This window comes from Notolepis coatsorum (genome assembly GCF_963971535.1).
Source record: "Notolepis coatsorum genome assembly, chromosome: 5".
Lineage (NCBI taxonomy): Eukaryota > Metazoa > Chordata > Actinopteri > Aulopiformes > Paralepididae > Notolepis > Notolepis coatsorum.
In genome coordinates this window covers 131,758,775-131,781,087 of record NC_140169.1, presented here as the reverse complement: position 1 = coordinate 131,781,087, position 22,313 = coordinate 131,758,775, and the positions used below count along the sequence as shown (strand labels likewise).

Here is a 22,313-nt window from a genome sequence, read left to right as displayed (position 1 = left end):
TGCAGAATGGGTACAATACAGTATGGCTCAATACACACAATTGTTAAGGGGATGCAGACCAGAGAAAGTCTTTCGTCTTGTTTACACCAGGTCCCCCATTTTCAATTCATCATGTGATTAGGACTATTTTTGTTATGGCGAAAATGAGGTTGCAGATCCCAAATCTTTGAAAAATTTTATTATAGGAATGAATACTGTGAAATGTGTGAATACTTTTATAACTTGATAATAAATATGTCTAGTTCTAGGTTTTAGACAGTTTAACGGTATGTAACCCTCCCCCCGCTAGAGGCGATATTTCTCGGTATTCAACAGGAACAGAACAACATCCGGGTCGTACGGGTGACCTAAATTCACGTTCCGTTCTGATGTTGGAATATTTGTGTTCAGAATCATTTTTACTTTAAACCAACGCTGTTCTTTACAAACATTTCTGGGATTTATTTTGTGGCTGAATGAATATGTAGACTGAAGAAGAACGGTCAAGAAAATACTTGTACCGCCAGACTAAACGAAGAGATAACGTTTCTTATTTATTGTTGCTGGTTAGTGTCACGCGACTGACAGCGGTGTCAGTTGTCATCGCGAGGCTTTAATTTCAACGGCCTGTCTGTCTTAACACAACTGTAGCTAACATCAAGGTAGCTATATGTGTGTTACCGTACGTCTATAAATGTATACGTGTAACCTTAACTGGTATGTAATAGGGTTCAAAGAAAGAACATTCGGCGTTCTAGACTTTAGCCCATAGCTACAGTACAAGCTAGCGTTAGCATAAAGGTAGCGTTTTTTTTGTTTTGGTTTTTAACCTGCTTTCTCTCGTCTGTCGAGCCACGACTCGAGGACGAAGTTATACATCTAACTCTTATTTGTCTCTGTCAGTTGTTGTGACTGTGGCGTCTGTTGGCAATGAGTAACAGCCACCCCTTACGTCCACTGGCCTCGGTGTCGGAGATCGATCACATCCACCTGCTGTCGGAACAGCTGGGTGCCTTGGTCCCGGGGGAAGAGTACAGCGATGTCACCTTCATCGTGGAGGAAAAGCGTTTCCCAGCGCATCGGGTTATATTGGCAGCCCGCTGTCACTACTTCAGGTGATTGATTGATTGATTGATTGATTGAAAACTTTATTAACAGATTGCAGAATGGGTACAATACAGTACGGCTCAATACACACAATTGTTAAGGGGATGCAGACCAGAGAAAGACTTTCGTCTTGTTTACATCAGGGTCCCCCATTTTCAATTCATCATATTCATAGGTCAACATAACATGATGAACACTGTCAACTTGTACATATGTCTATACCGAACACTGTGACCTCATTTTCTTCTTCTAAATTACATGCTATACTATGTTATTTGATACTATCTTGTCTAGCACAGTCTCTGGAGCGTAACAGTAAGAAGCATTTTGTATGAAAGTATTCTGTACTTCTGTATGACAACTATTAAAGAAACTTGAAACTTGAACTTGTGCTTATATACTGTACTACTTATATATTTGCTATGGGAGGAGAACCACAATTGGCCAATATTGAATGGGGAATACCACTGAATTTTATATTCAGTAATGTTTCAATTTGATTACAGTTTCATATACCGTATTATAGTTATGGCATAGGACAGCGCAATCCATTTGTGTTAATAGTACAACTCTGCCCGCTTTACTTATCTATATACTAAATGTTTGAGAATGTATTAAATTCTCCCATTTTCAGTACTCTCAAATAGTACAGGCTGAACTGAGATCTAAAGTGATAAGAGCATTTGTATTAGCTGCTCAGACCTATTATTTTATGTCACACCCATGTTTAGGTAAAATGAGTCCATCTAGAACTACTGTGGAAGAAAAAGTTAGTTTCTTGCACTAGTTACAACCAACCCAATGTTCCCATATCTAATCTGCAGTTGGTAAATATGACCCTTGGATTTTTGCTCCCACAGAGCCCTACTGTACGGTGGGATGAAGGAGTCTCAGCCCCAGGCAGAGGTGTGTCTGGAGGAGACCCGGTCGGAGGCGTTCACCATGCTGCTCCACTACCTCTACACGGGCCGGGCCAGCCTCAGCTCCACTCGGGAGGAGGTGGTGCTGGACTTCCTGGGCCTGGCCCACCGCTACGGCCTCCAGCCGCTGGAGGATTCCACCTCTGACTTCCTCCGCACCATCCTGCAGACTCAAAATGTGTGTCTGGTGTTTGACGTGGCCAGCCTTTACTCTCTGAGCACGCTCAGTGTGGCCTGCTGCACCTACATGGACAGGCACGCCCCCGAAGTCTTGAACTCTGAGGGCTTTCTGACATTGTCCAAGGTAAGCTGTTGAGAGAGGGGCATGGCAGTATAACTTATAAGGTAGGCTGTTGAGAGAGGGGCGTGTATGGCGACTGTCCAAACATACTGCAGTCACAGAGAGACTAACACGGGGAAATAAGGATACCTGCCAGACGCGCCGCTCGCCACATAATCACGGATCCAGGATACTGTGTTTGGTTAGTTTATTGGAGTTAAAAACAGTTCATATAGTATCAAAAAATAGAATGAGTCACGGTTTGATTCATCATAGTGTAACGTGCGTGCGGTCAGCAAAGTGTGACTTCCCCGTTCACTCCCTCAATATTACTGTTCCAGAAACCCGCCCGCGAACAGCTGACTTTACTACTACGACACCACGTGACCCATTTGTGAATGACGTGACCCTAACAACCCGAGTTGTGTATATCTGTCACCAACAGGGCGTGTCAGTATAACTGAGAGAGGGGTGTGTCAGTATAACTTACAAGGTAGGCTGTTGAGAGAGGGGCGTGGCAGTATAACTTACAAGGTAGGCTGTTGAGAGAGGGGCGCATCAGTGTAACTTACAAGGTAGGCTGATGAGAAAAGGGCATGGCAGTATAACTTACATGGTAGGCTGTTGAGAGAGGGGCGTGTCAGTATAACAGAGAGGGGTGTGTCAGTATAACTTACAAGGTAGGCTGTTGAGAGAGGGGCGTGTCAGTATAACAGAGAGGGGTGTGTCAGTATAACTTACAAGGTAGGCTGTTGAGAGAGGGGTGTGTCAGTATAACTTACAAGGTAGGCTGTTGAGAGAGGGGTGTGTCAGTATAACTTACAAGGTAGGCTGTTGAGAGAGGGGTGTGGCAGTATAACTTACAAGGTAGGCTGTTGAGAGAGGGGCGTGGCAGTATAACTTACAAGTTAGGCTTTTGAGAGAGTGGTGTGGCAGTATAACTTACAAAGTAAGCCGTTGAGAGAGGGGCGTGTCAGTATAACTTTACAAGGTAGGCTGTTGAGAGAGGGGTGTGTTAGTATAACTTACAAGGTAAGCCGTTGAGAGAGGGGTGTGTCATAACTTACCAGGTAAACCATTGAGAGAGGGGCGTGTCAGTATAACTTACAAGGTAAACCATTGAGAGAGGGGTGTGGCAGTATAACTTACAAGGTAGGCTGTTGAGAGAGAGAGGTGTGTCAGTATAACTTACAAGGTAAACTGCTGAGAGAGGGGCGTGGCAGTATAACTTAGTAACAGTATAACGGGGTCGAAATTGGAGACGAACAAACCAGAAGAAGCAGTGATGCAAAATGCGTTATCACTCTATTCTTTATAATAGGCCTACTTGCTAAATATGATTACAAGATAAATAACTGAAACAGGCCGGTCTATGAGTTATTAAGTGTAGCAAATCCTATTTGATTTGTGGACATTATATTTCCTGTATTTTGCCAGCTTCTAAAGAAGACAAAGCCGTTCATAGGACATTAAACTTGTATTTGGAGCATTAGAGTACTGATGGTAATCTATCATCTCTTCCCATTGTCTTATCTTTGTGTAGACTGCACTCCTAACAATGGTGAGGCGGGACTCGTTTGCTGCCAGCGAGAAGGAAATCTTCCAGGCCCTGTGTCGCTGGTGTCGACAGCGCAGGGAGGGCGGAGACACGCAGGAAGTGATGTCAGCTGTGCGTCTGCCGCTCATGAGTCTGACGGAGATGCTGAACGTGGTGCGACCCACAGGGCTGCTGAGCCCAGACGACCTGCTGGACGCCATCAAGACCCGCTCCGAGAGCCGCGACATGGACCTCAACTACCGCGGCATGCTCAGTGAGTCTTAGGAGGCATTGGGGGGAGGGGGGGGGGGATGTATGATAAGATAAACCTTAATGGTTAAGATACATCTAAATTTATTTGGCAATGTGAGCAACATAAAACAAAAGAGGTGCGTTTCAAAACCAACCATGAAAAAAAAAAAAGCACATAAAATGCACATACAATAAATCTATAATAAATAAGCTGCATCTGAAGTAAAAGGCATCATGTGACTAGGCTGAGCTCACCTGGGGTGGGAGTATTTTAGCAGGCCCCTATTCAGGATTGCTACAGCAGTGTGTGTCTGTCCTTCCTGTCTTGTATTTAAAATGATAAAGTGAGTATTGGTCTGGGCTCGAAATGAACCTTTTTACTTGGTAGCACTGGTGCTCCCAACTTCAAAAAGTTTGGAGCACCAGCAAAAATGTAGGAGCACCCACCAAAATGTAAGGAGCACCAACAATATATATGTAATATATATTTTGTATTGATAAAAAAACGATAATATAACAGTACTGTAATGCAGTAAAACAGTGAAAGTAGCCTTAAACTATAGTATAGTGTAGACCTAGTAGTGTAGCCTATAGTGTAGACTAGGCATGTGCCGGTATGACATTTTGAGGGTACGATAACCTTGGGCAAAAATACCACGGTTTCACGGTATATCACGGTATTCGGTACATAAAAAAAAAATGTAAGAACGTCAAGCTCACGTTTGATTGGTTAGAATGGTCACTGTCAACTCACAAGGCACATACTGAATGGACAGATAAAGGGACGTTCGGGGAGGGGGGGAGGAGGTCGCACCATGCAGAACAATAATTTTCACTCGCACAAATGCTCCCAATTATATTTTGAGGTCGCACAGATCAAATTTCGGGAGCATATGCGACCAAAACGGTTGCAATTTCAAGCCCTTAAAGGAAAACTCCAACATTTTGGGAAATTAGCTTATTTGGCATCTACCCTGGAGTTGGACAAGAAGATACATACCCTTTTTCTTCTCTGTGCATGCAGTAGGAGTAGGAAGACATGCACCGTTAGCCTAGCTTAGCGTCAGTCACTGGAGGTAGGTTCCTCCATTAGCCTAGTTCCAAACGTCTTCCTACTCCTACTGCATGCACAGAGAAGAAAAAGGTATGCATCTTCTTGTCTAACTCCAGGGCTCCCAAAATGTTGGGAGTGTTAAGATACATACCTTTTTCTTCTCTGTGCATGCAGTAGGAGTAGGAAGACACGCACCGTTAGCCTAGCTTAGCGTCAGTCACTGGAAGTAGGTTCCTCCATTAGCCTATTTCCTAACGTCTTCCTACTCCTACTGCATGCACAGAGCAGAAAAAAGTATGTATCTTCTTGTCTAACTCCAGGGTAGATGGCAAATAAGCTAATTTCCCAAAATGTTGGAGTTTTCCCTTTAACAAAACAGTCAGCTTTTTTTTAAGGGCTTTTACCCTGGCTTGAAGTGAGGGCTTTTACCTGAGTAATTTGCGCATACATTTTTATTTATGTAGCTCTGATATGAATACAAATTTGAGCCTGTTAAGCTGTAAGGTCCCCCAATTCGATCAACAGAGACCGTATTAGATCCCCAATTATCATATCATGGGGTATCATTGGAAAGCCACACTCATTCGCTACAACCCTGTCCAAAAAATCTCGAGATCGCCAAATGATTGACGGAGCTAGAGCCCCCGGAGGTCGGGGTGGTAATGTGTACTTTGGTGCACGCCTCGCATATCGGTATGTAACTCGAGAACCACTGAACGGATTTTGTCACCTGAAAGGGCAATTGACAGGCAACAAATAGGGCTTTAATTATATCCATATATTGTATTAACACATTAACTGCCGCGCTTATATCCATCAATGTATGATCACTGCCACCAGTCTAAGCCTATGGAGATGTTTACCTTCTTTGCAGGGCGATAACTTTTTAAATTGTATTGCTAAATTGACATTACTATGGCCCATTCAACATCGATTATCTATCGTTCAGGATGTAGGAACGTTTTACTTTTTCATTAATAGATTCATACGAAAATACCGTCTAGAATATAAATATGTTTTTATCGTTTTCTGCAGTAATTCCTAGAACATGAGCTATAGGCATAAACGCATATATAGATTATCAACTGCTGTTTGTTGGCGATACACGCTATATTAAAAATTTCAACTGTACATGATCCTAAACGTTATGACTTATCATGCGCGGATGAACGGGGGGGGGGGGGTCGTTTATAATTCCGTGATCGTCAGTAAATGCTTTATGTAGTATGGGTGATATATTGATCAGAGCAGTTTGCATTAATAATAATAAACAAACGCACTGAAAATTACGTCAGCGTCCTCTTACCGTTCGCCGATGAGACTGGAGGAAAAAGATCCCACTTATTTGACGGCGATCTCCTAGATCCATTTCTTGTTTATATAATCATAATAAACGCCCAAATCATATAGATTATTGCGTTATGGCAGCGATCGCTACACACGGACGTGTGTCTAGAGTCCCGCAACAATATGTGAGTGCCGGACGCATTTGCCAGATGCACCGAGATCGACTCGATCCATTTCCGGTTGTAACTCGCCGATCATCCACCAGGCGGCAGTATTGAAGCGTTGCAGAGTTGTGCAGGCTCCCACTGTATCAGACCAGGCTCCGTGAGGGAATAATGAATACCATGGCGAAAAAATGAAATATGATCACGATAACGTCGTACGCCGTGGAATGGCAGAATTAGCATGACCTAAATTTGATCACAAAAAAAAAGATATAGCATGACCTTGAATCACATTGTACAACGTTTTTGGCGCAGGATGTGTTAAAAGAAATGCACACCCGAGCCGCTAGAGGTCGGCAAAGTGGCGCGTCGCGATTTGTCCTCATGAGGGCCCACATGTTAGGTTAATGTTTTTTTTATTTATTTATTTTTTAGCCAAGATTAACGACCATAACCCTATCAAAACAGCAGTCAAAGTGTATATTTTCATTTTTACCGGTGAAAATATACACTTTGACCGCAAGGAAATTACTGAATCCAGATTTAACCCTGCCATTGGAAAGAGGAGCATTTCCCCTATCCATAGATGTATGATTTGACCATAAGGTCAAGGTCAAATATGAATTTATAATTAAAATGGATTATCATTTATTACTGTATCTACAAATCCTTCTGTTTAATCATCTTCCCTTTATTCATTTGCTTAGATTTTGTGTACACTTGATCTCAAGAAGGTGGTGAATGAGCTCAGTGAGTGAAATCAAAAGAACCTTAACACTTTAATCGCCAAAAACGCCGTAGGACGTCTTTCCCCGCCATGCTCATTCTGCCAAAGACGCCGTACCACGTCTTTGATATCAATATTTCAAAAATCTGTGATCGAAATCATATTTCTCCCCCGGAGACTTGAGATCTACTGTTGAGCCCCTCTCAACTCTCCAACGGTTCAAGAGTGCCATCTGGTGGCCGATCGGCAGATCGCCAAGAGCGGAAACAGGAAATGGAAGCTGGTGCTCATTTCAATTCGGTCCGATCACTCGGTAATAGTCCCAGGACTCGAGCTAGACACAACGGATAGCAATCCGTTACCAATAACTCGATAAACAACATGATTTGGACGTATATACTATTATACAACCTGGAAATGGATCGCATATTTGTACATCCCATAATAGGAATATTTCTGTTCCACGCTCATCGCCCAACGCTATGAGGAAGCTACGGTAAGATTCAGCGTTATTTTTTAACGTGTTCGATACTAACTGCTCTAATGATCACATCACCCACACTAGATGAATCATCTAACGTTGGCCACGGAATTATAAACGTAGTAACTTCTAGAAGCACGTCCATTTAAAAAAATTTATCTCGCGCAGATTATCAAACTGTATTTCATCATCAATATAATGCATTTGGGGCTATAAATCACGTTCTGGAGAAAGCTGCAGAAAACGATAAAAACATACTTATACTTTAGACCGTATTTTAGTATGAATATGTGAATGAAAAAGTATAACGTTGCTACACCCTGAACAATAGATATAGGATGTTGAATGGGCCATAGTAATGTCAATTTAGCAATACAATTTAAAAAGTTATAGCCCTGCAAAGAAGGTAAACATCCCCATAGACAAATAGAGCTGGCGTGGGATGGTTTATTCTGAATTTAAGCCTGGCGATCAAAGTGTTAATGTTTTCAGGGTGTTATTCACCGGCACAGATGCAAAAATAAATCATAATTTATATTCTCCTTTTTTTCATTACAATTTACTCAAGCCTAGTAACAGACGGGTCCCTAGATGTTCCTAGATACCAAGAACATGCTAATTGACCTTGTAGAAGTGGAGCAATCTTCCATTTACTTAGGCATGTACCTTTAGGCAACATTTCTGAAAATAGAGCTACAGCTTAACAGGTAGCTGTCAATTTATTTAAACTCTTAATCAACGTACTGCTCTAAAATTTTACTGTGAGCCAAAGTTAATAAAACCCAGAAGAAGGAAAAAATAAAACTGTCACAGTGCAAATAAGTGTAGAGCTCACTGAATATTTTTGGCATAGATACTGAATGCATCAAACACTGCTTGTGCTCCAGTCCCAGAGGAGAACATCGCCACCATGAAATACGGGGCCCAGGTGGTAAAGGGAGAGTTGAAGTCTGCATTGCTGGACGGAGACACTCAGAACTATGACCTCGACCACGGCTTCTCCAGACATCCCATAGAGGACGACGGGCGGGCAGGGATCCAGGTCAAACTGGGCCAGTCCTCCATCATCAATCACACCCGCCTTTTGCTGTGGGACAGAGACGGCCGGTAAGAGTTGACCTCCTACTCTTAAAAACCTCTCATTTAAAACCTCTACTTTAAAACCTCTACTTTTTGCAGAATACATGCCATTGTTTCTTATGCAACCACAGCAAATGATAAAGCTACAATCTATATGATTTTCTATCACAGATGTTTGTGTTTGAATTTGGCTGCAAAACATATCGTACCTGTGAGTGAGTTTCATTGACCAGCGGTAGCAGTAGTGCAGAGATATTCCATTCTAAACAGAGTTACCCCCTTCTAAACAATCAGTAGAGCGCAAAGAAATTTTCATTGGAATAAGCTCTTTTAGTGGTTGAATCTACACAGTCTTCATTCAACACAGTTCGGCAATGAGGACCAATGGTTATTTCAAAAGTGCAAGTGTTGAAAATAAAATCCCATAATTTCTCCCCAATATATTCTCAGGTCCTACTCGTACTACATTGAAGTGTCCATGGATGAGCTTGACTGGGTCCGTGTCGTTGATCATTCCAAGTACCTGTGTCGCTCTTGGCAGAACCTTTATTTTACACCACGTGTGTGCAGGTAAACCATGGTCACTACGCTACACTGCCATTAGGACAAAAGACTAATACAGTGTAGCTAGTCTATCAAGAAGTAGGGATGTGATGAGGTGACTAGGGCTGACCTTCGAAGCTTTTTTTGGCAATCGAAGCTTCGGGGCCGAGCTTCGATTTTAATTCGAAGCTTCGATTTTTTTTTAATTTTTTTTATTAATTATAATATATATTTTTATCTAATGTTGTGGGACTTGTACAGCACTTTGGTAAACTTTGTTGTTTTTAAATGTGCTCTATAAATAAAGTGGATTGGATTAATTAATTAAGTAGCCCATTTCGTGACTCGGCTGCGCTGCCTGGGTACAGTGGGGCTGCTCTCACAGCCAACGACATGACATTACATAATTATGTTGCAACCTTCGTCTATCAAGCAAACAATTATATTATATTTAATTTATAATTTATAATTATATCAGACAATGCACCTACAAAAGCAGATGATTACAATTAAATTAGCCAACTTGGTAACACATTAGTCATAGCAGCATAGGTATAGCCTTATTAATGTTTTGTGTGGCGTCGCCGTCGTGTACAACGATACTTACGTTTTTTAGGTGATTTGACAAAGCTGTTGTAGAGTTGTGATATGCCATTTTCTTCTGGCATATCTGGCACTTGGCTTTTTGGGCATTGTCTTTGCATATTTGAAAGTGTAACCACACGTCTGATGACTTCTTCGTCGACATGTCTGCTGCACATGTCCTTGTTGTTTTCAACACAGATAATCTCCACGTGCTTGTTGTAGAGAGGTGGAGTCGAGGCGCCGCTTACTTTCGTTTCATTGGAATGGAGGCGCAAGATTTTGGAGGCAAAAAAAAGATTTTTATTTTTTTAACTTGTGCCATCGAACAAAGCTTCGAAGTATTTAAGACAGCCCTAGACGTGACCGACTTTCAATGCGTTCTCCGTGTCGACAGTAATAGTAGTAAATTGTATCGGAATGTTTTCTTTTCCAAATGGGAGAGTGTAGTGTTCTAATTTTATAAACTATTAAATTAACGAGATGGCAGTTTAGATTCATTGTCTAAATGGTATACACCATCTATCTGTCAATCAACGGATAGAAATTTGATAGAAGGTATTACTGTCCGTTGGTTTATTTTAAAATTTAAAAACGAATGCAATCGTGCCTTTGCAAAAACAAGAGCTTTGCGGATAGTGACGTATCTGTTTGTTCACCGTCTCCAAACTTTTCTGTCCATCAAAACGGACACAAATCTGGTGGAGACGGACCACTGCATTAACCGTGTCCAACAACCGGATACTCCTAGTTGAAAATGAATTAAGAACAGACGTAGACGGTCAGACGCAACAAATCAATGTAGCTGCATGCCGTTATACAGAACACAGAGGGGGTCTATCTCCTCTCTGATGGGACAGTCTGTTCCACGGTCTGTTGGGATGAGATTCAAGAGCTTTATTTGTCACATACACAAGACATGCAGTGAAATGTAGGTGGCGGCGATGAAGTGTGGAAAAAGCGAATCCATATCTGATATGGGAAAATAAATAGGCCTATTTGAGAAAATAATTACATTAAGATCCATTTTGTGGCGAATTAAGCCATATAACATATAGTGCCGATAGGTCTACATCAGAATCTTAAAAAAACGTCGATGTAGGCTAGTAGAACACACTCCCAATGAGATGCTGAATAATGGGAATTAAACCGGTAATAGGAAAATGTAGGCTAGTAGAACACACTCCCAATGAGATGCTGAATAATGGGAATTAAACTGGTAATAGAAAAACATAGCACGCCCCTCTCCTCTTGCTGTGACAACCCTTTATTAATGCACCAACATAGCTGAAATGTTAAATGTCTCAGCAAGTGAAGAGGAGTGTGCAACTTTTTCCCTTTCCCTTATTAAAGGTGCTCTAGATAACATTCAGCCTCTAGATGTCGCACTAAAGCAACAGCATGTAATTTATCCAATCAGGTGCATTCCACGTGGGGAAATGGGAAGTAGGGAGGGGATACATACACACACCCACAGCAATATTCATTTTGGACCCGCCAAAACTTTTTAAATTATGTCATTAAGCCAGAGCGGTCTGGTACTGGTACGAAATAATTATCACGACATAAATAGATCAATACAGTCCGTATTAATTAATGTTGCGTTTATTTTTCAAATGTAGCCAAGAGTAAAGACCCTAACCCTATCAAAACATCAGTCAAAGTGTATATTTTCACTTTGTTTACCAATGATTTGAAGTGTTATTAGCGAAATATGAGTTTATAAATATCTCGGCGGAAACCTGCTGAATTAGACGCGAGGAAATGACGGCGTCATGCATGTTTGTAGTCCTACATCGAAATTTAGTCCTAAGACATTGAAATTTCATAAAACTACACTACCTAGCTCACGACAGCCGCTTTGGAAGCTGGAGCAGCTTGACACGTTATTTTCATGATTATATCTCACGGGTCGAACAAACCTGAACGTTATTGCCATAAAATAGAACGTAGTTTGTTTCTTTACCTTTCTGTCAACATCTAGAAAAAAAGGGCCCCCATTTCTGATAAAAAAAATGGCGGAGCTATGGACATTATGAAAAAGTAACTGTACTTACAGTAGATTTCATTGACAGTCTTTGCTGCCCTGTAACGGGTGCCTGGTGGTACTAAATCCAGATTTAGACTCTGCCATTGGAAAGAGGAGATTTGGCCTGATCCATAGATGTATGACATGGCCATAATAAGGTAATTTATAGGCCTGATATTCATATTTAAGATTGCATGTGTTTGGAAGGCAAAATTCAGTACTGTATCTACAAAATCCCCTGTAAATCATCTGCCATTTATTGATTTGCTTAGATCTTTTGTAGTACACTTGATCTCAAGAAGGTGCTGAATGAGCTCAGTGGCAATTTTTCACGTCTGGTCAATGTTAGAATGGTGTTATTCACTGTCAAAAATGGGGAAAACAATTATTTATAGTCTCCTTTGGGTCATTACAATTTACTCAAGCATAGTAACAGACACAATATTTCTGACACTGGGAATACATTCCCTGAGGTCCATAGATGTCCCTAGATACCATGGACATGCAAGAAGTGGAGCAATCTTCCATTTACTTAGGTATGTACTTTTAGGCGAACCTTCTGAAAATATGGCTCAGGCTTAAGAGGTTAATAAAAAAAAATTGGGGGCAATACTGTTTAATTATTCTGCACCTTTCTAAAAGCTCTGGGTGTATTATTTAAATGAAGAAAAAAAGATATTACTCTACATAAACATTTTATATATAGCACTGGTTTCTCTTAACACAGACAATGTCCATATTTTTTTGTTTAATTACAGCGGATGTGATTGTGTCTTTGTATCACAGATATGTGCGCATTGTGGGAACACACAACACTGTCAACAAGGTGTTCCATTTAGTGGCCTTTGAATGCATGTTCACCAACCGCTCGTTTACTCTGGAGAAAGGCCTTGTAGGTGAGTCACAGCTTCCAATATAATCCTTGTTACACTGTACATTAACTTGATACACTGCCTGCACAGTATGGCAAAGGTGACAACAGTAGTTGGATTAGTATCATATTACATGGCAAATTACTAACTTGAGTACCCTTGATCAGTTGAAAGGTATTGGTTATTATTCAAAGGGTTGTTTCAATGAAGCAATCTAATTGGTCAAGACTCGGCTGTACCTCTTTCATAACCATAGTCACAGAATTGTTATATTACAGAAATGTAATCGGAACGGATCCACATTTTAATTGTGTGTTATAAACCTGTTCAGCACTATTTTACAGTATAATTACAGCAATAGCACCTGGATTGGCAGTCTTAACTGTGATTTATAGGCATGGCAGTGATATGTACCACGCTTAATCACAAGCAATTATGCCACAATAATGTGGAACGCCCTACCCACAGCCGTAAAAAAAAATGTGAATCCCTACCCACATTCAAAACCGCTCTTCAGGGATGAGATTTTTTCGTTTTTAACCGGATTTCCGGTTTTTCTGACCTAAAATCATGATTAAAAAATATTCATAAAAAAATATATATTTTTTTTAATATGTTTTGATTATTTTTCCACCTGGTCTAAGTGAAACGCGAAAGCAACATTTATCAGACCTGCTATTCTTGCATAACAGATTTTCATTGGCTATCGATAATGTTAGCAGTTTTGTTGAGTGGCGTGAGATGCTGTAAAGACGTCAACACACTAGGAAACACACTAACACTGGATTGCTTTTGTAAAACTGACCAACCAGGGAAGGTTACTTGCAAGCAGTGCCACAGTCTGCCACTCAACACTACTCAAGGGAGAGTAAGCATTGTCCAGTTAATGTGAAGCTCTGTAGAAACATCAAACTCTCAAGCATGAGGTACAGAAGCCAACCTAGACATAACCAAGAAGCTGAAATGGAGAAAGAAAAGCAAAAGAGTCCATTAGTCCAACTGCAGTCCTTCGCAGTAGGCAAGACTTCGAGAGGAGGAGGTTACAGGTGTTGCACAATCTGGTTGCAAAGAAGAAAAGATAAGGTCCTAACGTTAGTGTTTGAGCCAGGATGACTTGGAGGGGTCAAGATGACCCCCTTTAAATGTTTTAGGGGGACACTGATATATTTGATTCATTTTCGTTGTCCCTTTCCTCTCCCACCTTCCTCTTCCCTGTGAACAGTTCAATATATACAAATAAAATGTGTTCATTCATTCAAATGGAGTGTTTATATATCATTTAAAAAAAGATTGTTTTTCGAAAATGTTCAGGTTTTTTTCTTAAGGCGCAATCACATCCCTGGCTCTTAACACATTGCCCGCCATAGGTTATGCCCATCAATATACCCAGTCTGCCACCACTGTAAGCCTATGGAGATGTTTACCTTCTTTGCAGGGCTATAACTTTTAAAATTGTATTGCTATATTGACATTACTATGGCCCATTCGATTATCGTTCAGGATGTGGGAACGTTATACTTTTTCATTCATACATTGTTGTGTTAATACCTTCTAGAATATAAGTATGTTTTAATCTTTTCTGCTGTAATTCCAAAAACGCTAGTTATAGGCCCAAACGCATATATAGATTATCGATTGCCGTTACACGCTATATTAAACAATTCAAATGTATATGATTGGTATACGTTATGCTTCATCATGCGTGGAGGAAAGGGGGGGGGGTCGTTTATAATTCGGGTTGAAAATAACGTTATATTCCTCTTACCGTGGGCCAATGAGACTGGCGGTGAAAGATCCCAATTATACGACGCCGATCGCCTGGGTCCATTTCCGGTTTGTATGGCGCAATAAACGCCGAAATCATATCGATTATTAAGTTTAGAAAGCGATCCATATGTACATAGTGTCTGTCGGGAGTCCCGTAACGAGATGTGACTGCCGGAGGACTTTCCTCGATGGACCGATGGCACTTCCTGTTTTGCGAGTGTAACTCGCCCGACCATCCACCAGGTGGCGGTATTGAGCCATCGTTGCAGTCACATCTGGGGTCCAGCTGCAGCACCGGGGGTGGGTGGATGAATTATGAATGCCATGGCGAAAAAATTTAATATTGATCTAAAAAACGCTGTACAGTGATCCTGGCAGACAACGCATGTCGGGCAATAACGCTGTACAGCGATCTTGGTGTCCAATGTGTTAAAGAGCAGCTACGGGCTGCAATTCGAAACTGGCCACTGTAAATGTCCAACCCCCCCTCCTAATAGACAGTCTCCTCCCCATCATATGTATATATTTTCTGTTAGGATCTGTGGGTAACAGTACTGTCTATTTTTTTTTTTTCTGAATTAACATGACTGGAACACCTATTTGACCAATCAGATTGCTTGGCCGGAACTATATGTTGTAAAATTCCAAGTAGAAGTGCCATGATCTCGTTTATTAAAATGGGTACAAAATGCCATAGTCACTAAAACGTCAGTGATTGCATTGTTATGGCATAGTTGAATAACATTTATAACATAGCCTCTACCTCCTTGATGACTTCAGTGCCCAGTGAGAACGTGGCGACCATTGTGGCCTGCTCCAGTGTCATTGAGGGCGTGAGCCGCAGCAGAAACGCCCTGCTGAACGGAGACACCCGTAACTATGACTGGGACTCTGGCTATACATGCCACCAGCTGGGCTCCGGGGCCATCGTCATCCAGCTGGCTCAGCCCTATACAATAGGCTCCTTAAGGTAGGTAGAGCCGGCTGCCTTGTGACATCTAATTCATATTGGTGTCTGTTGTGTAACGGTTTGAGTCCAGGATGTGATCTAATTAATTATGACTCTTTCCCCACCTTTCCTGACCATGTGCAGACTGCTATTGTGGGACTGTGACGAACGTTCCTACAGTTATTACATTGAGGTTTCCACCAATCAGCAACACTGGACTAGGGTGGTGGACCGCACCAAGGTGGCATGTCGGTGAGGATCTGACTTTGTCTTAACCACACCTTAACCTCATCAAATCTCACCTCGAACCTAAGCCATTTGTCAAACCTTTGCATTGATCATTCTCCTTTTAACACCCTTGCAGGTCATGGCAGACGCTCAAATTCGACAAGCAGCCTGCCGCCTTCATCCGCATTGTGGGGACTCACAACACCGCAAATGAGGTGGGAAGATTGAAAAACATTCTGTCTTCTACTCTTGTCTGTGATTCTACTCTCTCTTCACCCCCACACTCCTCCTAACCCAAATGTAATGTTTACATTTGAACCGATATCGATCAACATTATCTGGCCATCCTCGGTAAATATTATCAAACTCCTCTGACCCCGTCTGGTCTTTCCAAAGAGAGCTGGGACAGTAATATATATATAGTATATTACACTCTACTAAACATGTAAAGGTACCGAAACCGGTACTGATTGATCTAGTGTGAATCGGTACTCTGTACTTTTAAGGATACCGACCAATTTACAGAGTTCGGTACCCAACCCTAGTAGCCAGTAGCCACACCACCAGAAGCAGGAAAAGAGAGACATTGTCCAGTTACTTCCATCAGCAGCCCTGTGGAAAATATGCAGACCTTGGAGCTCCGAAATGAATGGAGGCGGAGATTAAATTGCTTATACCTGTAATTAATGTAAATGAGGATTTATTTGTTGTAAACAAACTTTGCAATGTTTAGGGTCTTAGTTAGGGTCTTTGCCTTTTTAATGATGACGTACAACCAAAGAGGGTAAACTAGGCTACGCTATTTGGCTAGTTTTTACATCAAAAGGAGAATTTATTTTCTAATTTACAATATTGAAATTAACATTCCTGATATTTAAGCGGTTGATTATGATTCTACAGACAACTGTAGGTGCACACATGCATATGACAGTTTTGTCAATGACTTCTTCTGTGGTGTTGATTTTCGGTGGGGACATCGCTTCTTTCCTTTTCTCTGGCCACACCTCTCGCTCTCATAAAGACTTTTGGAGAAATTCATCTTAGAAAAGTAGGTTAACTGGGCCAATGGGAGCAATTTTATAGGCTCTGGAGTTCAAATTCATTTTGATAAAATGCATCTTGCACAACGCTCCCGGAAGAGATACTCCTCGTTTGTTTTTTCTGATTCTGACGTGTCCCACAGCGTTGTTACCCTTTTCTAACAGACTTCTTGGAAGCTAAGCAAGATTACCTGAAACTAGGGCTGCACAATTCCTCAAAATTGTAATATGGCCTACTAGTGCAATTTCCAGCTCATAGGAGGCTGCAATATTTGATAAAGGCAAATTGTTGTGTTTGTGGTGCTGCAAAGAAGCCCTGGGCCCTCATTCACCAACGTGACTTACGCACAGATATGTGCTTAAGTTGTGCGTACGACCATTTCTAAGCAAAGAGTGGGATTCATCAATTTCAACTTGAACTTGACTTCGTGCTTATGTGTACGCACAGCTCTGAGCATGCTTAGCTGACGCCCAGTGGTAGAATATCGTTACTACGGCACAAGCGCTCCTCAGTACATGCATTCGTTTCAACGCGGAAATAAAGACACTGGCGCGTGTTCTGTATGACCCCCGTAATTCATTATAGTTCATTGTGAAATAGCGATATTAGTGTAATTATTGTCAAACCCTAAATAGCATGTGGAATAGGTCTTTCTCTCCGAATGAATGCAGGTTTATATATATAGCGTTATCGGGTGCACTGACTGCGCTCGCAGGAACTGTTTTCAGAGATAGCATCAGATAGGGATGAATGAATGAAATGAGGGGCAGTCTAATTGCAGAGAGAACATAATATTAACTAGAGTCCACTACCCGAGACACCTCCTTCATTTGTACCGCAATTTGGGACCCAAATTGGAGCTATGAGCTTAAAAGCTTTTCCGTGCTTATTTGAGAAGGTCCAGCTGCAGAGCCGGAGAGACAGACAGCAGAGAGACAGACAGACAGACAGATAGACACTGTTCCACAGTGTGTGTGTGTGACCACTAGTCTCCTAGTAGAGACCCCCCCCCCTCTGGACCACCTCCCAGTAGAGACCCCCCCCCTCTGGACCACCTCCTAGTAGAGACAAGTTTTCTGAAATTAATTATATATGCAAATGAGGCACTTCCCCATTAAATATGTGGACATTTATGGATGCAATAAGGCAAAATGAAGTAAAATGAACAACTAAATGTGTGTTATTGACGTTTTATTGTCACTAGTTTCATAGAAGACATGTTTAGGAAGCAAAATATAACAAAATCTCAAAATCAACAAAAAAAAGTATATTTGCCTATTCACCTGCAGTGTCTCGCCTTAAACCTCATCTTCGTCTTCTTCCTAGAGAAGTCTCTACTAGGAGGTGGTCCAGAGGGGGGGGGGGGCTGAGTCTCTACTATTAGACTAGTAGTCACACACACGCACACGCACGCACACACACACACACACACACACACACACACACACACACACACACACTGTGGAACAGTGTCTGTCTGTCTCTCTGCTGTCTGTCTCTCTGCTGTCTCTCTCAAAATAGTATAAGTGCTATCTTGACCCTGAGAGTTGCTCTCCGGCTCTGCAGCTGGACCCTTCTCCAATCAGCACGAAAAAAGCTATAAGCTTATAAAACGATTTAATATGCTAAACTTCGTTTTAAATTCCTTAATTCACTTTTGTTTATTTCATAAAGATTTTCCCGACATAATGCTACCTGCCCCGACCAGATCCGTGACTCTGTTGCGATACAGATGAATTATCTACTCAGAAAGCTTATAAAACGATTTAATATGCTAAACTTTGTTTTTAAATTCTTGAATTCACTTTTGTTTATTTCATAAGGATTTTCCCGACATAATGCTACCTGCCCCGACCAGATCCGTGACTCTGTTGCGATACAGATGAATTATCTACTCAGAATAGTATTATAAAGTGGCTATCACTGCTGGTATGTGCGTGCAGAACCTTTATTTCAGCGGGGACTGTAGTATTTATTTGACGTTACTGTACAATATATGTGTATTAAAAGACGGAGCTGTCTTTTATTGTATTATAATAATTATTAATATTAAAAATAGATTAAGAAAGGCATTCTTATTCCAGCATGCATTAATGACACTAACGGGCAACGGCAAAACAGTGGTTAATGGTCTTTATTAGTGTTTGCGGTGTCCAGGCAGCAATGGTCTTTTAGGAAGTTAATAGATATAATATCCGACAGTGTACAACACCCTCGGCTTAGTCCACTTTTCCACATTTCATGGGGGTGGTCCATTACCGTATATGGTTAATCGGGGCGGTTCTGGTATGCAAATACGTGAAAGTGTGCACGAGCCTCGGCGCAGGGCCAAGGTGATATTTATCATGACAGGTGTGCGTAGAACCTGCGTACGCACGTGTGGTAAATCCCGTTTATTTTGTGCGTGCACTCATTCTAAATTCTGTGCTTACGTGTGGAAATAGAACATTTTCCACGTCACGTTGATGAATGAGGGCCCTGGCATATTCCAGACTTAAGGCATTTTGTTTGTTGCAGACCCCCGCAAAAACACATTATGATTTCCAAGATAAATTATTTTAGGGCATTTCTGCTTTATTGGATATTGGTTATTGACAGAAATTCATGGGTAGAGAGAAGGGGGGGGGAATGACATGCAACAAAGGTCCTAGGCCGGATTCGACCCAGGACATTGCAATTACCAAGACACCCTATCACATCGAGATTTTAATACTTTTTTTAAGCAACAATTATCATTCTCTCCCAATATTGTAATATCTGTCAAAGATAATGACAATATGATTTTTTTTCCATCATCTAATCATTCAGCCTTACCTCAAACTCACTCTCTTCTCTTTCTCTCCACTGTAGGTGTTTCACTGTGTCCACTTTGAATGTCCAGCCCAGTTGGACACGGACGTAAAAGAAGGCAGTCCTGGACGACTGTCTCCTGAGACCGATGACACCTCCCAACAGCCTCGACCGCCGCGGCCCTCGCGTACACACAGCCTGCTCCCCTCTCAGCCCTCCCCGCCCTCTCCACCCTCCCAGCCTTCCTCAACCTCGTCACACTCCCAGCAGTGAGAGAAACCCTTCCCATCTCTCTTGTTTAACAGCCTGGACCAACACGGCGCCTCACGTACACAGACCGCTCCCCTCTCAGCTTCCCTCAACCTAGCCACAGTCTCAGCACTGAGAGAAACCCTTCCCATCTCTCTGTTTTAAGGTGGGAGAGAAAGAACTCGGTACGCCATTTTGCACAGCATTAATAAACGAGACTGCATACACCTAGATGCTGCTACGCACTTGTTCCATTTTGATAACCCAGAGTCTTCGTTTGCAATCCTTGGATGCATCACTAGAGAATCCTGTTTCTGTCGTAGCAGCATTTTGGAGTTGTGACGGAATCGGAACAGAATGAAGGAGAGAAGAAATTATTTTGTCCATTTGCCCTTAACATGTTCTGTGACAATATTAGTGCTCGCTGCCAGTGCAAGGACACTTGGTTTCCACGACCCAAGTGGGCATATGGTGCAATTTGTATTTGCTTGTCCAAAGCTGAGGCACGCACTCTGCAGTTGTATGTATACCACCAAAGAGTGGGCCACAACTCAAATGTTTGCTGAAGACATTTGGCTAATACATCCCATTTCATAAACCGAACTTAATTTCAGTTATATATTATCTGATACTGTTAAGTATTTGACTACAAGCTTTCTTGACAAAACATTTTTTTGTGGTCCTTGGATCTTAAATGTTATGCTCTTTTGTTCTTAAACGTATGCTTTTGACTCTTAAAGGCCTCATGCAGAAGTTTAGTTTACCAAAAAAAAGAAAATCTGTTTTGTGATTATTATTACTAAGGTCTTTTAATAGGTTAGTACAAATTTATTTGGGAGATGTATTTGTACAAATGTGTAAACTGGAGTTGAGGCGAGTGGACCAAATTATTTATGTACTGGGGCATAGGAAAATGGTTTATCTCAACAGTCCGCTCCATGAGCAGTTGATGTTGGCACTTTATTTTACTCATATGGTAAAAGTTCTCGTACTTGTACTGGGAACATTTGTAACTTAGGTTTTCCGACATACTAAGACAATACTGTAATGTTAGTAGTGCTGGATTTGGTAAACCTCTCCTTTTGTATGATATAGCTTTTGTCATTCTATTTATGTTGTAGCTACCTTAAAGACTGACTCTTTGTTAAGTCAAGTTAATTGTCCATTGTGTTGTGTTATTGGATTTTTGCTTAGAGATTTGTAAAGAAAAGTAAATAGTAAATCAGTGCTGTGATTCCTATCTTTTCTTTTGTATTTTCTCTGGTCTGAAGTTGCACTTAGACAATCCTCTTGTCCCCCTCAACACTTCACCATGAAACAGCCCATACCAAAAAAAAATTAATTTGTTGGTAATTTTACCATGGTATATAATAAATATTCTATAAATAACTGACCATGGTACTGCCATGGTAAAAGCCATGTATCACTGGTACAACGTTTACACTTTAATAATATCATGGTAATAGTAAGGGACAGCAATCAATCAATCAATCACTAGACCTTGTTGTATAAAGCCACATTATTTATATGCTATATAATTTTCCTTTATGTATGGTATTTGATAATTAAACGAAATGGTTTCGAGTTTGCATTATGTATTCACTATGTGATATAAGCTCATTTATTGTCTTTTCGTGTTTATAATTGAGTTGTCCCATTACTATAGTATGAGTGTAGCATGTGTGTATCATTGCCACTTACCAAACAGTGGTGTGTCATTGTTACTAATGAGATTATTTAAATCCCTTTAAAATTCGAACTGGTGGTGATTGATCAGTTCATATGCATTGCAGTCAGGAGCGTGGATGGTTTTACAGAACAGACAGATGGAACCTTAACACTTTGAGTGCCAGCGACGCTATATGTCGTTAGTTCATGCCGACCGTTGAATGCCAGCAACGCTATATAGCGTTTGTTTGTCATTTTTTTTAAAATTTATTAGCGATTTGAATTCATATTTCATCAATCTAGCCTCACGTCAGTGCAGCAACCTCTCTCTGAGCTCCATTGGGAAAATACCACCCCCTATCGTCTCTCCCTGTGTAACTGCACCCCATTGGATTAGACTGATGGGGGGGAATCCAGTTTCCTCATTTTACTTATCCGGCAAGCTATCCGAAGTGATTGCAGAGCCGGAAAACAGTGTGGAATACATATTTACAGTATCCAGCGCTGAATCAATAAATGCGATCGATATTTGGAATGGCGATCAGGAATTGGAATAATATTTTTGGAGAACATCTGATCTGAGGTAAGGAATCTATTTTACCAATCTGATCTGTTTTCACAGAGATATCAGCGTTTGCCCTATGTGTGTGTGTGTGTGTGTTGATCAGGAAATGAGAGAATAGATTTTTCAGCTCTTCTCTGGCGTGCATAAGTACACATATACTAT

General features: G+C 41.2%; 2 protein-coding genes across 3 annotated transcripts in view; both read left to right on the top strand.

Annotated features, from left to right (window-relative positions):
- Positions 1–22,313, top strand: part of LOC311228354 (phospholipase B1, membrane-associated-like) — a gene marked incomplete at both ends in the record, with an annotated part of 540,482 nt that overhangs the window by 420,415 nt on the left and 97,754 nt on the right. The gene's annotated exons all lie outside the window — the stretch shown is intronic.
- btbd9 (BTB (POZ) domain containing 9) lies at positions 380–21,145 on the top strand. 2 transcript variants are annotated; one of them, XM_084314670.1, is made up of 11 exons: positions 380–641; positions 883–1,094; positions 1,947–2,310; positions 3,830–4,097; positions 8,676–8,895; positions 9,319–9,438; positions 12,809–12,918; positions 15,442–15,631; positions 15,755–15,862; positions 15,975–16,053; positions 19,730–21,145. In XM_084314670.1, the coding sequence occupies exons 2-11, from the start codon at positions 910–912 to the stop codon at positions 19,940–19,942; spliced, it is 1,857 nt and encodes a 618-aa protein (XP_084170796.1). In that variant the 5' UTR covers positions 380–641; positions 883–909; the 3' UTR covers positions 19,943–21,145. The 2 variants fall into 2 exon arrangements, with proteins under 2 accessions (XP_084170796.1, XP_084170795.1); XM_084314669.1 differs by having other exon boundaries at positions 380–1,094.